The sequence below is a fragment of the Seriola dumerili genome, unplaced genomic scaffold, assembly GCF_002260705.1.
Source record: "Seriola dumerili isolate Sdu_G_001 unplaced genomic scaffold, Sdu_1.0 BDQW01000025.1, whole genome shotgun sequence".
NCBI lineage: Eukaryota > Metazoa > Chordata > Actinopteri > Carangiformes > Carangidae > Seriola > Seriola dumerili.
Genome location: NW_019174280.1, coordinates 3,484,290 through 3,499,819, shown reverse-complemented (window position 1 = coordinate 3,499,819; position 15,530 = coordinate 3,484,290). Strand labels below are relative to the sequence as shown.

The window sequence follows — 15,530 nt, the reverse complement described above, 5'->3', positions numbered from 1 at the left end:
AATGAAGAATTAAATCCTTTCAAGTATTCAGACTTTTATAAGAGGTACTTTGTTGAAGCGTTTGTTTTGGGTGATGAAAAAGCTACAAAACATGCACCTTTTGAAGCAACAGACATCTCTTTGCATGTTCTTTAACCTTATTAGAAAGGAATTTATGTGTCTCCTTCACTCTGTGTTTCCATGTGTGGGAGGTTAACTTCTAAATTTTTCTATTCAATCTTAGTAACAACAGAGCACTTTTAAAATACTACATCACCAAAAGTAGATTTATCCTCCTCTCTGGCATGCATGAGGAAATGTAGAGGCAGCTTTTCTCATCAGGGTTGGAGGTAGAAATGTATTGTATGTATATTGCTATTTGAAGTGTGTAAATGGCTGACCCAACAAATCTGCTGAGACAAATCTTTTTAAGAACGAAGAACACAACAATGTAATGAGGACAGTTCTGTGCAGGGTCCACCTGTCAAGTTCAGAGAAAAACATTTAATGTTAAAATGAATCATAAGTAAGAAATGCATAAGAAACATACCTTATCCTATTTTTCTGCAACAAAATAATGCATCTTGCAATGTCACCTGAAACATCTGCAAATCAATAAGTAGTAATTAGTGGTGTAAATTTATTCGCGCAACAGTCCTAATGACTAAAACACTGAATACTATCCCTGACTATTGTCTGAACTCAACCTTTTTGACACAAACATCCTAATTTTAGTCCTTGGAAAAAAGAAAATGGGTCATTTTTTAAAACCCCCTCTGTCTACTTCTGCTCCACCACACTGCTGTTGTCAGTTGTTTTTAGCTGATCACACATCCTCTCAGCTTAAAGCCGGGTGGGGCTATATACTGCAGTTCAACTGAAGTCATGAAATTACAAAAGACTCCTAAATGTTTAAAAGTTGTCTTGTCCACACAGATGAAGCAAAATTTAAAAAAAAAAAAAAAAAAAAAAGAAGAAGAAAAGAAAGATGAAGGGGATGTTGGTCTGTGCATGCCTGAGATGATGCCTGATCCTCCAAAATGACAGAAAATACCTGTGTGGGCGTACAAGGCCTTTGAACGCCTCTGGTTTTTTAAATAACCTCTCATGGATAAGTGGTTTATAACCTCAGAAAGGCTCCAGAAAGCAGGTTGACATGTGCTAACATTGTAAGCTGTAATCTTGGTGTGCTGCCAGCCTGCATCAGCAGCACTTTCTGTCAGCTGTATTTCAGACACGCGTGTGACAGCCGCGCCGCTCTAGCCTCTGCTGTAGATGTTAGTTTCTCAGCGTGAGTCAGACGCCGAGAAAAATGTCACATCACTCTGACTCTGATGTCCAGAGGAAAACAGTGATGGAAGTGTTGTATAATTCACATATTTTCCAAATTCAGGTTAATTTATTTACATGGTCTCTGTCTCAAGGATGTAGTACCGAGAGAGTGTTTCCCTAGTTCATATATGATAATCATTTCATTAAAAATAATTCACCTCACCAGAGCTGAAACAATTGTTGATCAACAGAAAATTCATTGGCAACTATTTTGATATTTGATTAATTATTTGAGTTATTTTTCAAGCAAAATTTCACATGTTCCTGCTCCTCACGTGAGGATTTCTTAATTTTCCCTGTTATATATTATTGCAATATGAATATTTTTGATAAAACAAGGCATTCGTCTTCAAACGTAATCTTGGGCTTGGGGAAACTGTGATGGACATGTGTCATCATTTTATATAAGTTTATAAGTAATTGATTAATTGAGAAAACAATCATCAGATTAATCAACCATGACAATAATCATTAGTTGCAGCCCTTCATCTCATGGAATATCAAGAAACATCACAAATGTGCAAACACTTTTCTAAATGAAATGTTTCTATACATCTATAATCATATTGCATTTAGCTGACCCTTGTATTTCAAGTGATTCCTGACATGACAGGGTGACAAAGTTTCCATTCAAGTACAAAGTGTACGGAGGGGTTCTGAAGTTGTTTTTAAAAGTCATGGCATTTCCATCAAGTCCATAGTGGGAAGCATGTTTGACAAAGCCCTCAGGCCACTCCACTCTAATACAGGTCTGGCAGCTTTAAGGTGCGTTTGATTTGTTGTGTCAGGGCTCTTTAAAGAACCAGAGCTTTCCATTAAACCACAGTTAAACTGCCGGAGGTGTTCCAGCTGTTCTTAAAGGTTTCACTTATTTCTATAAACAGAGGCATGTACACGTTTCAAAAGGTGTGTTTTCATGTTGATCAGTTGACGATGTTTGTGACCTGCGACACATCTGTTTTCACTTTGACCCACACCCCAACATCAGCTACTAGTTTTACAGCTTCATTACCGCAACAAACCTGCTGTGTGTATGTAGACGTGCACACGTTTCAACATGCTCATGTCTTTACAGTTAGCGTGACAGACAGTCTTTATATTTTACTTGGGTGACTGCACTTAGACAGTGGCATGTTGTACTGTGTCATGATCAGAGCAGAAAGAAACTCTAATGAAACTGACTGTTTGAGCTTTATTAAGATAACAATATCAATATTGCTGATCCACAACACTGATAACCTCTCTCATGACCATTTCTACAGATGATATCTGCTGTAGATGAACCTGTTTGTGGCGTCAAACCTGAGTGCAGTAAAGAATGGAGTAGTTTCATTATGGCAAATGTTGGCAAAGCAGTGATAAACATGTACCTCATTGATGCTTAAACAGCACATAATGGACGTCTCTAATTGCAAAATGCACCACAAGACCAGATGATCATTTTTTTTTATGCTACTGTAAGATAAATATTCCAGACTCTCACAGATACAGGATCCAGTCTTATAGGGAAGACAGTAGTTTTGAATCGGTCTGAAATTTTGTTTCAGGTTGTAATTAAGATCTCACAAAATCATTTTTGCGGCCACAGTTGATGCACAGGATAACTTATGCTAGAAGTCGTGGCCCCTCTGAACCTCCTGAGACCCTGTTAACTTGTCAAAAGTCCCTCTTAATACCCTCAAGGGATTCAGGGAATTCCCACAAGTGTCTCTGGCGCCCCGATCCCCATTCTGGATAAGTGCCTGATGAAGCTGTGGCTCCATGTGAAACACAGGCTCTTTAATGTCTTCTGTAATGTACAACAGACATAAAAGAGTCAGAATGATTCACTGCTCTTCTCTCATCTTAATGTCACTCACAGGAAATTCGTGCCTGCATGAATCCAGCCTCATTATTACAGATACACACACATACAGAGAGAGAGAGAGAGAGAGAGATGACCCATTGTGGGTCAAATAGTTTGAAGGCCTGATGTCTGTCTTTTTTCACTGGTGAAACTGGGACACAGATCTGTGGATGATGGATGACTTGGCAGATGCAGAATGAATTAATAAATACATGAAGAACCCACAAAACTCAATGAGTCTTCAGTCAAAAAGTAAGTTAGATTTGTATGGATGCACTTTAGAAACAGTTTAATGATTGAAAGTGATCAGTTAAATCGCTTTGCACTGTAGCAGTAACAGGAAATGATACTTCTCTGAACTCCGGCCTTCAGTGTCTTGCTTTCACTTAGGCTCACAACACATTTGGTAGAAATATGTGCCACAGCGTGAAAGCTCAGGAATGTATTTGTTTCGTTTTAGATGTGAGGGCAAAACAAAGCTCATTGTTGTTTAAAAAGAGCTGATCGGTTTGAACCTATTTGAACTCTCGTCTTTATATTTTCCCGCTCATTGAAAAGTTGTTTCCTGCTGCAGGAAGACACCGATCACCACCGTGTACAGTCAACAGCTCTGTGCTCTGTAGGTGATTATTAAAACTGATGAGAAAATAACCATAAGCCTCTTATTATGAGTCAGTGTAAATGAAGTCATTTAAAATAAGAAAAGGTAAAAACTGCTCAGTGTTTGTGATACAAATTGTATTTTAACATCTGATTTCCACTAAAAATGGAATTTTTATCTTTGGAAATTTTCACCATGAGGTCTGATTAGTCGCTGCTCTAGAGGTTTTGATCACATGGCATAATCTTTTGATTTCAAAAACTCAAAAAAACTTGTTTTCTTAACTTATGTTCCCAATTTGATTTATTTTCACCATTTTATTTCTTTTTACTATCCAAAATATGTAGAGTATATTTTGAAAAATTACCAAAAATACAAAAAGCATTGGATTCAAATGTGATAGAACTGTCAGTAAATTCATGTACTTAATAAATTACCACAGGAACACGTATTAGATTACATTCTTTGTGATATTAAAAAGGTCTTTGGGACCATTGCAGAAACCCTGAAAGTAAACATACAATAACATTCATATTGTAATGTACAGAGAAATGCTCCTCTGTGAGGATTTGTTCATGAAATGTTCCTATTCTTCAGTTGTAGCTGGAACATGAAGAGACTCCTTTTGTTTGAGACTTTCCTGAGATGAAGCAGCTTCGAGTGTCGTTCTCTCATCTTATTGGATTCATATAGAACCATTGTAGTTCTTGTTACCTGCACATTAAAGTTATCTTCTACACCACAGATGATTAACAGTTATTAAATGTCACCCACAAACAGTCAGAGCTGTTAACCGGAGTGTAACCCTTACCTGTGTTTTTACAAGATGTGGCTTCCCTCGCACTCACAGTCTCTCTGTGCCACGTTGCCAGATCTGACAAATGGCAGCAATTAGGACTTTATACAGCAACTTTATAGACATGCTGTGATTCTTAGTGTCTAGTTGGTGCATTTACTCTCTGAACCTTTTCTGTGATGTTTCCTGTTGAAGCTTTGGTCTCTGTCTTAAACTGTATGTCCTTAAACCTGCCTTAAAAGTAGAAACAAGTCTGAAAATAATCAAGATGGGTTTCGTTGTCTTGTTTGCTCTTTGTAGCCTTCCCAACAGCAAAATAGGAGAATTCTTGCAGAGAGATTTCAAAAATATTTCTCTGCTTTCTGCTGTTGCACAAAGTCTGAAGATAAACATGTCAAGATGGTAAAGAAAGCGTGTGATACGTCTGATAACATGCCAGCACTCTGCTGCACTTCAAACCGCCTCACCACTTCACAGAAAAACCACACACACAGTCAGCAGCTCAGGCTTGTATGTGTGTATTGACATTGACATTGCAGCGTGTTTGTTCTCCCTTTTTTCATCTGTATGTCAGTTCTTTGTTGCTCCGTAAAGAAAGGATTTGGTTTAAAGAAAATATTATGACATGAAATAAATCTCTACCGTTTCCAGTAGGAGATTTGATTGTTTCAGCAACAAACATTGATATAACAAGGAAAACTATAATATAAGCAGGGAAACCGGACACAAAAACACTGGGGTGAATGTGTCTGGAGTGCTGCTGCTGCTCTACAGAAGTTGGAGTTTGACATGTTGGTGAACTTGTTGCCTCAGATAAAAGAGCTTGGGTGTTCAGAACACGACAGTTTTGCAATCTAGCCCTGCTCTGTTCAGTGTCAACACTCTTGAAAAGCTGTGTGTAAAAGTGTGTTTTTAAATTCCTGATGGGGCTGGACTCCCTCCTCTGTCTCAACCACTACAGACTCATGCTGGGATTTAGACCACATAACACCTAATGTCTTTTTAAATAAGATGAAGTGATTATGGTGCATGCCACACTGTTATTTGTATGATGACCAATCACAGCCACAGAGAGACTTCTGGGATCAGGAATGTCAACCATCACGGTTTCACGGATCATATAATAGACAATTTGAAAATAAGCCAGACGGGCTGTTTTCCCCAGACAGACCAGTTAGAGCTTTATTAAAAACAGCAGCAAAAAACTACAAGCATTGATAAGATCAACATATGTACAAATTGTTGTAAGTGCACATACTTAAATGACAACTCTTAAAGTGATGAATTTGTAGATGATGATTTGTAGTGATGCTTTTGTAGAAAACATTAAGCGCTCCTAGAAATCACTACGGAGACTTCAGAGTGTAATGAAAATGGCGTCATTAACAGAGATGCATCAGCAAAGCAAAGTATAGGCCCCTACTTCCAACAAAAGATTGACTAACATGAACACACTCGCATTTATTGGACTATTATTGTTTATTATTACTACTAATGAGCTGCTGGACTGTGTGTGTGTGTGTGTGGTTGTGTGTGTGTGTGTCTGTGTGTGTGTCTGTGTGTGTGTGTGTTAGAGTAATAGTAATGAGTAATAACTCAGTTACTTTCTCCAGCCATGTTTTAGCAGTGACTTCAAACATCAGCCCAGCCTTTGTTTTTTTTCTGAACCGTTTTTTTTTTTTTTTTTTCTATTGTTTTCTTTGAAGTGTGTTGACTGCAAACAAACTGTAGCACAGTTACACAAGAGCAGAACTGATCTAACGTGTGTGTGTGTGTGTGTGTGTGTGTGTATTTACTTTTGTCCTGAATAAAGTTACTCAAATGAATCGAAAATCAAAGTGATCTCTCTCTCTCTCTCTCTCTCTCTCTCTCTCTCTCCTCAGGGTGCTGGTCAGGAGAAGTTGGGCATCTACATCAAGTCTGTTGTCAAAGGAGGAGCAGCTGACATGGTGAGTACAGATGCTCAAACTGCAGCCATAACAGAGAATTATGAGGAGGAACATAAACACAGTGACTCATTCTGTGGTGTGTGTGTGTTTGTGTTTGCACAGGACGGTCGATTGGCTGCAGGTGACCAGCTGTTAAGTGTGGATGGGCGCAGTCTGGTCGGCCTATCACAAGAGAGGTAAAAAAAAAACATTGCTGTATATTTTTATTCAAGGCCTCACAGCCCATAAATCATGTAATGTGATTCTAACTCTTGTGCTTATTTCCATTTGCAAATTTGAAATAGGGAAATTCCCATTTGACAAATTAAGATTATAGTTAAACCATCACAAAATCCACTGATCCAGCTCAGAAACACCAGGGAGGAAACGTGGGTGTTTTTCTCTTTATATGTTCAACCACCTACCGCACATTATTGACGTATTTATGGTTGTGCAGTGGTGAAACTCAGTTTTTACTCTATTTTTGAGAGTTGAAAACATTTGAAAAGTAAATTATCACGCAGCCGTGACATCAGATAACCACATCTTGGAAACCTCAGGCTTGAGACATCCTGAGGTTCAGTTGTATCCCATTTGTCCTCGTAAAAACGCAGAGTTTCCAACGTGTCTGGAACACACAGCACTAAGCAGAAAAAAGGGGTGTGTGTGTGTGTGTGTGTGTGTGTGTGTGTGTGTGTTTTGGAAACAGCAGTGAAGTGCTCAGTGGCTAACGCCCCTCTCAGATTAATCTAGTTATTTCAGCATGTACAGGCTTGATGTTTGGTGTTATTGCTCAATCAGACTGGATTAACAAATAATTTGCTTAATTGCTTCAGCGTGCAGATAGCATGTGAGATGAGTTTATCACACACAATCAGCTGATCACTGTTCAATGTTTGGCAGTAGTATCATCCTGTGGTCGTCTCCTCTCCTACTCCTTACAGGTTGCACACATCAGGTTTAGGTCTAAGTATGAAAAAAAAAAACAACTAAAGCTTGTGATATTTCCAAATGTGGATTTTACATTCCCAGAGTTCCATCCAATCAAACACACGGCTCATTTAGCTCGTGTGATCTGCCCTTCAACTATTTAAACTAAAGGATTTGGTTAAAGCTTGCTGCATACAAGCACGTGTGGCTGCTACAGGAAATAACATGGATACTCTGCGTGTGTGTGTGTGTGTGTGTGTGTGTGTGTGTGTGTGTGTGTGTGTGTGTGTGTGTGTGTGTGTGTGTGTGTGTGTGTGTGTGTGTGTGTGTGTGTGTTGTGTGTGTGTGTGTGTGTGTGTGTGTGTGTGTGTGTGTGTGTGTGTGTGTGTGACACACAGCAGGATTGTATCCAAATTAGAGTGAAGTGAGTCTCTGGCAATGACGAGTATAATCCCTGCCCCCTCTGGGTCATAGTAAAGGTCTTCTAGTTTATTTTTCGTGATTTTTGTTAGTAGTGCACTCATATTCAATATCTGTGGTAGAGATGAAATAATCAGCAGATGAACAGAAAATTTATTGGCAACCATTCTGATAATTGATTATTTGCTTGAGTCAGTTTTCAAGTATAAATGTCAAAACTTTCTTGTTCCAGCTTCTCAAATGTGATCATTTGCTGTTTTATATCATTGTAGATTAGATGCCTTTGAGTTTTGGACAGTTTGAAGATGTCACCTTGGAATCTGAGACATTGTGATAAACATTTTACTTTATATTCTAAAAGTAATGAGATAATTTGTAGATTTGCAGGTTAACAGATGATGAAAATAATCGATTGTTACTGTGACATCAGCATCAAAGCTGAAACAACTGTCTTTATACATGATGTATGATGATTATGATTTATGTTTTGAGGTAGTAAACATTACTGCTGTGAGGAAAGTTTCTGGTTTGGAGATTTTTTATTTTATTAGATTTTATTTTATTTATTTAAAGCATTATGTTTGTGGGATTTTGCCTTCAGTGACAGTGTAGACACTGCTGTGCGGTTGAATTTAGTTGCATTCTCATATTACCCACCATATCCAAGTAGTTCCTGTGGTTTATTATACTTCCTGATATTTATGATGGGCTTTCCTCCCAAAACTACCAGAGTGAACCACTCGTCAGTTTACATTTGATCTGGTTTATAAACTGGAGCTCCAGATCAGTGTTATCATCGAGCGAAGAGCAGGAATTCATGCTGCAGTTCTGATCACTTAGAGCTTCATAAGAATCATTGCTCTCAACCAGCAGTTGTGTTACAAGTTTGACATTCATTCTCTCTCTCTCTCTCTCTCTCTCTCTCTCTCTCTCTCTACTCTCCTCTCTCTCTCTCTCTCTCTCTCTCTGTATGTTTCAGGGCGGCTGAGCTGATGACAAGGACGGGCTCAGTTGTAACTCTGGAGGTCGCCAAACAGGGAGCCATTTACCACGGACTGGCCACCCTCCTCAACCAGCCGAGCCCCATGATGCAAAGAGGTGAACGCACACACACAAAAGTTTAGTATAGTGCAGTTCACTTTTACAGTTTCTACTTTTATCTATTACTATTCTATTCTATCTCTATTCTATTTTATCTATTTCTGTCTGTTTTCCTCAGAATTTTGAAACATTTTGTAAGAGCTAAGTATCTTTGCACAGTCTATATTCAGCACATTTTACAGTCTAGATGTGGTTCTGTTTTTAGTCTCTATCTTTCTTTCTGTCTTTCTTTCATGTGAACAGTGCTTAATGATCATTTGTAGAGCTGTTGATAATTGCATAGTCCATAGACAGAAAATTCATTTACAGACACTTTTCTCTGATTTCATCTTCTCAATTCAATTTCAATTTGATTTTCTGATTTCCTCTGATAGTTTTGGTTTGTGACTGATAGTCAAACTAAACAGATAATTAAAACATGCCAACTTATGCTTTAAAAAATTAGTGGGTATTTTTTTATTTTTTACAACATTGGGATATTTTATAGACAAAACAAAGATCATTTAATTAAGAAAACAAGTTGCAGATGAATTAATAATGAAAACAGTCGTTAGTTGCAGCCCTAATCATTTCTTTTTCGTTGCACTGTCCACTTTTAATGTGTAATGTACAATACATGTTACTACTACTACATATTACTTTGGAGCAATCAGGAACATTAAAAAAGTCTTCAATTAAAAGTCGTAGGAGATCATAAATTTTGCTTCTCAAACCTGCAGATTTTCTACTGTTCAGACAGATTCTCCAAAGTTGTCATGAATGGACTATTGTTAGTTCCACTATTGGTTAATGTCAGTGATTTGGTGTTGTGGATGATGGAAGGGAAGCAGAGAAGAGAAGAGACTTGTCCAGACACTGTGTCCTTGTTGTCTTCTCTGTACTTACTGTGCAGTAAAAAAAAAAAACAGCTCACAGACTGGAGGATATAATGAGTGTTTGTGGCCAGAGCCAGCTATGTCTGTGTGTGTGTGTTTGAGTGTGTGTACATGAAAAGCTGCACATACACACACAGCTCAGGGTTTACTGCTTGTCTGGCTGCATGCTGGTCTTTGTCTGTTGGAATGTGACCCCAGACTCAAGGAAGTCTTCTGGCCCGGGCCGGTCTGTGGTCCAGGATGACGCTAAGGGGTGTTTCTCCCAAATTCCCTCGACCACAGTGTTTTCCAGACAGGGAAGTTTAACCACCAGGCAGTGAAGGACGCTGGTCATTATTTAATGAACTTACTGTTCAGAGACTGGACAAGTGAACATGAGGGTTGGTTCCCACTGACTGAGGGTGTGGCAAGATGAAGCAACATGAGATAACAAAAACATAATCTGCAACTATTTTGATAATTGAAGTAATTTAAGACCCGTTTGTGAGGATTTGCAGATTGTCTTTGTGTTATGTGATAATAAACTGAATGTCTCTAATAGCGTTTTAAAGAGTTCTGGGGCGTTTTAAAAACATTTTTCATTATTTTCTGACATTTTATAGAACAAATTATCAGTTAAAAATGAAAATGCTTGTTAGCTGCAGCCCTATTTGACTGTGTTGTGATTGAATTCAAATAAACCTACATTTAAAAGTGACTTAAATAGCCAAAGATTAAGGTAAAAAAGAGCTCTAAATAAACTCCTGATGGGTCATTTGTCATCAAAGGAACCACAAGAAATGCATATGGGTCAGTTTCTAGTAGAAAAACACAGCTGATTTAAACATTAACAACCTTTGTTCAATTTTTTAAAAATGCTGTCTCACATCCATCTCCCTCAGCTTCGGACCGAGGCCGTGAGAAGAACGGGAAGATGCGACCAAAGAGTGAAGGCTTTGAGTTGTACAACAGCTCAGTGCAGAACGGCTCTCCAGAGAGTCCGCAGGCTGGCTGGGACTGTTACCCCGAACCAAAGAAGATGAGCGGTGAAGACCGGCTCCTCAAGAACCGAGCCGACCACCGCTCCAGCCCCAACGTAGCCAGTAAGCCCCCTTACTACTACTACTACTACTACTACTACTACTACTACCTATTCTCATACACTTAAACTACATGAACTTGCCCAGTCTATCCTCTGCTTCACACATATTCAACACTTAAATAGCTTTAAATCCAGACATTAGCATTGAAACCAGTTCATTTCACCCGTTAAATTCTGTATTGGAACATTTATCTGTTTTCCTTTTTGCTATCTCTCTTCTCCAAAAAGTCAGACTTTTTAATCATGGATTCACTTCATTCATTCATCACAAGAGTGGCATTTGACATGAGCTTATTAATATATTTTACAGATTATTACACTTCCATAACATTTTCAGCTAATTTAGGCTGTAAATGAATCAGATACAGAAAATCTTCATGGAAAGTACTTCAGGAGCCAAGATGAGATAAAAAAAAAAAAAAAAAAGAAGAAAAGTATCCATGGCAACAAGTCATTGGGATTAGAGTTGGCATGTGCAGTAATGGAAACTGGAAAAAAAACTAAAGTCTTCTACTGAAGTTAATGAAGGTGTGAGGTATTTTGAATGTTCCATTCTTAAAATTAATCTCAAAAACTACTTTCAGAGCCCATTACAGGAAATTGGGAGTTCACGCGGCAAATTGTGTGATTTATTTTTTAAAGCTTCTAATGAACTAACATGATTGTCTCTCCTCCCTCCTCCTTCCTTCTTCAGATCAGGGCCAGAGTCCTGCGAGCAAAGCGGTGTACCCCGGAGGACCTGGCACTAAGATCACCTCCGTCTCCACTGGCAACCTGTGTGCAGACGTAAGTAACTGTAACGTCTCAATGAGGAATGTTCCAGCAGGCTTGACGATAGTAGAGTGACACTAACACTCGAGGACTCTCAGTGTCTAGACCAGAGATGAGAAATTATTTTTCATTTGGTGCACAAGGTGCACTCCAATCAGCAAATGTTTACTCCCACCAGCTCCTGTCAATTCAGTCCCAACACTAACACTAAATTTCTGGTTTTATTCCTCAGGATGAGCCCTCCCCTCCCCGTCCAGAGGCCTACCCCATCCCCACCCAGACCTACCCCAGGGAGTACTTCACCATCCCGGCCTCCAAGAGCCAGGATCGGGTAGTGGGTCCTGGGCAGGGGCCCTCACAGCACTGGCAGGGCATGGAGGACAGAGAACGCCTCCCTATGGTCGACAGCATCCACAACAGCATGCAGGTAGAGCAGCACTGGTTAAAGGTTAAAACTCCTACTCCTTTTTCTGCCGTGCACACCTCATCATCTTATTTCTTCCTCTTTTCTCCATCTTTTGTTCCTTTTCACTTTCATTTTCCCACCTCCCGCTTCCTCCTCCTATTCCTCCCGCTCGGCTCTCTCCATCTCATTCCCCTTCCTCTCTCCTTTATCTCTTCTTAGCGGGTTAACCACTCTCAGGAGGAGCTGTACCCCCCACCAGGAGGTCTGAGGCCAGATGAGCGCATGCAGCCACACTACCAGCAGGATTACCAGCATCGGGACCTGGACTACCAACACAGGGACCTTGACTACCAGAGAGGTCCACCAGGAGGTGAGAAAGAAGCAGGTTACAGAGGATGAACAGCCAGAGAGTTTAGATAAGAGATGAGAGGATGAACGGTCAGCTTATGTAATAGGTTACCAGCGTCCAAATGTTCCTCTAGAATGCAATCAAATTTGATATTATTGCTCTTTGTTTTTGTTTATATAATATGTAGGAATCAAGATATTACAAAATAAAATAAATATGATATTTTGCCCCTTTAATCCTGCACTGTTGCTTGTACTCAGTTAAATTTTTTAGGTTAATGTAAGATTAACCTCTGACGGTGTCTCCTCATATCTGCAGGTGTAGGAGGTCCTGACCATTGGGCCCCTCAGCCACAGGTGTCCTCCTCGTTGGAGTCCTCCACATCTAGCCAGGAGCACCTCAACTTCTCAGCCTCCTCCTCCTCCTCCAACAAGACCCAGAACCAGAAGACCGGGCCCGGCCGATGGAAGACACCCAACGCCCCGCACGCTGTGCCGCCACATTCGGCCCAGGCGCCATCGCGCTCCGACCTGCCCCCTCCTCCACCGCCGCCGCCAGCCCCTTACCCCGATGCCTACGACCCTTATGACCCCCAGCCCGACCTGCCGCTCCCGCCGCCTCCCGCTGCTGTCACCCCTGTAGCAGCTCAGCAGGCTGCTGACCGCAAGAAACGGGAGGAGCAGCAACGCTGGTATGAGAAGGAGAAAGCTCGGCTGGAGGAGGAGAGGTACTTTTTTTTTTTTTTTTCTTGATTATAGCAACACTTGATGTTGATGATAACAATGCTAATGACGATGATGATGATGATTATTTCCTAGGGAGAGGAAGAGAAGGGAGCAGGAGAGGAAGTTGGGTCAGATCCGGGCCAACCCCGTCATGCCCGTCCAACCTCACAACAACGGAGGAACCATGCCTCCACCTCACCACCAGCCCCCCCTGGCATCTGTTGCCCCACCCCAGTCCTACCTGCCCCCACAACCTCAACCACAGCCTCCCCCATCCAGACCGGAGAAGCTGGCCAGCCTACCGCGGTCAGCTGTTCCTCCACCTGGCAGTGCCTCCAACCCCGCCGGTAACACATTTAATTCAGATCTTTCTCGTAGACCGTTCTGATACGCAAACCACCATCTTATTTCAGTTATAAATGAACTTTGATGTCAATGTAGGCATGGACACGGTGATCAGGGAGCTCCTCCCGCAGCAGCAGCCGCGGACCATAGAGAGGCGAGACCTGCAGTACATCACGATCAGTAAGGAGGAGCTGACGTCCAGCGACAGTCTGTCTCCAGACCCCTGGAAGAGAGATGCCCGCGAGAAGGCTGAGAAACAGCAGCAGCTTCACATCGTGGACCTGCTGGACAAGGAGATCCAGGAGCTCCAGGTGGGCACAAATTAAATCCTGGTAGTGTTCATTTTAAAGGAATAATTTTGGACATTTTGGTTACACGTGTTACAGTTAGATGAGTACAATACCATTCTCAATGTCTGTGAGGTAAATATATAGCTGGAATCAGGAATTAGCTTAGCATAAAGACTGGAAATGGGTGACCTGTTAGCCTGGCTCCGTCCAAAGGTAAAAATATCCTGCCACCAGCACTTTTACATATCACTAATTAACACATTATATCTTGTGTGCTTAATGGTTTTATGGGGGGTGATGTGCCATGTTTCCACTTGTTTCTAGTCTTTGTGCTAAGCTAAGCTAATTCACTGCTGCCTGTAGCTTCATGTTTAATAGACAGATGTGAGAGTGGTATCAATCCACTCATCTACCTCTGGTTAAAAAGAGCAAATAATCATATTTCTCAAAATGTCAAACTCTTCCTTAATTTCATCTGAGGTGAACATCTGGCAATTTTTGTTCCTAGTCAGAGTAGTAGTAGTAATTTCTTGTTTTTTTCAGCTCATGTGTTTGATTTTCTTTAAAATTTCATCTAATTTTACAGTCTAGAGCTGAAACAAGTGATTGCTAAGCTGATTTGTCAATATTTTTCTGCAACTATTTTGCCAATCAAATCCTTAAAGTAATTTTTCAAGAAAAATGCAAAAAACATTTTCTCGTACCATCTTGAAAAATGTGACCAATGTCAGCATTTCTCTGTTTGATATCATTGGAAATTTAATATGTTTTGGTTTTGGTTGGTAGGACAAAACAATACATTTTGAACGCATCACCTTGAGCTCAGTGAACCTGAGATGGGCATTTTTCACTATTTTCTGGCATTTTATAGAGAAAATAATTAATCTACTAACTGAGAAAGATTAATAGATAATGAAAATAACCTGCTCCAATGCTTTTGGCAGTAAATGGCAGAATAGAATTTATGTAATGCATGTGATGCTGTTATGGTAATCTGGAAGTATATGACCAGTAGTTTGAGTAAAATATTTGATTGTCCTTGCTACGTCCTAATACAAATTCCTTGAAAATGAGTGGGTTAAGCTTGGTTAGTTACAGGGTAAGAAAGAAGACCAGTTTCAAGAGTTGAGTTCTGAAAATATTTTGTTTTCCAGGCAAAGCCGGAGCGAACAGCAGAGGAGAGCGACCGTCTCAGGAAGCTGATGCTGGAGTGGCAGTTCCAGAAACGACTGCAGGAGTCCAAGCAGAGCGACGAAGACGAGGAGGAGGAGGACGACGAGGACGTGGACACCATGATGATCATGCAGAGGCTGGAGGCCGAGAAGAGAGCCAGGGTGAGATGGGTGGTGGTGGTGGTGGAAGGAGGGGAATGGATAGAGAGAATGTAAGCATAGAGGCGCTGTAGGTGGTGAAGGGGGAAAGCCACAAAAAGAGGAGGTTAAGAGTAGTAGAGCATAAATTAAACATTTACAGGAAGGCAGCTGGAGGAAGTAACGAGTATGGGAGGTACAGGAAGTTGTATGTAAAGGCTGTTTTGGCAGAAATAAAAACATTCTGACTTATGTTTTTCAAGTGATAATGTCCATCAGCTCACAGTTCAGAAACAGAACTGTAGTCCAGTGTATGAGGAAGGGCGAGCCACAGGAAGTCAGGCTGGGGGGGGGGGGCAGAACCGCCTTTCAAATGCTAGAAGGGGAAATGGATTCCTCTGTGGCAGCGCTCCCACTATGAATGTCCTGCAATGTGCATCTGCAA

The 15,530-nt window shown here is 40.6% G+C and overlaps 1 protein-coding gene across 1 annotated transcript in view; it reads left to right on the top strand.

The window, feature by feature from the left end:
• afdn (afadin, adherens junction formation factor) overlaps positions 1-15,530 on the top strand; it is a 72,475-nt gene that overhangs the window by 41,136 nt on the left and 15,809 nt on the right. The window contains exons 22-32 of the mRNA XM_022764433.1: positions 6,438-6,503; positions 6,606-6,679; positions 8,812-8,930; positions 10,690-10,890; positions 11,584-11,675; positions 11,893-12,087; positions 12,286-12,436; positions 12,734-13,142; positions 13,234-13,487; positions 13,582-13,796; positions 14,930-15,109. Coding sequence (XP_022620154.1) covers positions 6,438-6,503; positions 6,606-6,679; positions 8,812-8,930; positions 10,690-10,890; positions 11,584-11,675; positions 11,893-12,087; positions 12,286-12,436; positions 12,734-13,142; positions 13,234-13,487; positions 13,582-13,796; positions 14,930-15,109 — 1,956 coding nt within the window. The remainder of the gene's footprint in view (positions 1-6,437; positions 6,504-6,605; positions 6,680-8,811; positions 8,931-10,689; positions 10,891-11,583; positions 11,676-11,892; positions 12,088-12,285; positions 12,437-12,733; positions 13,143-13,233; positions 13,488-13,581; positions 13,797-14,929; positions 15,110-15,530) is intronic.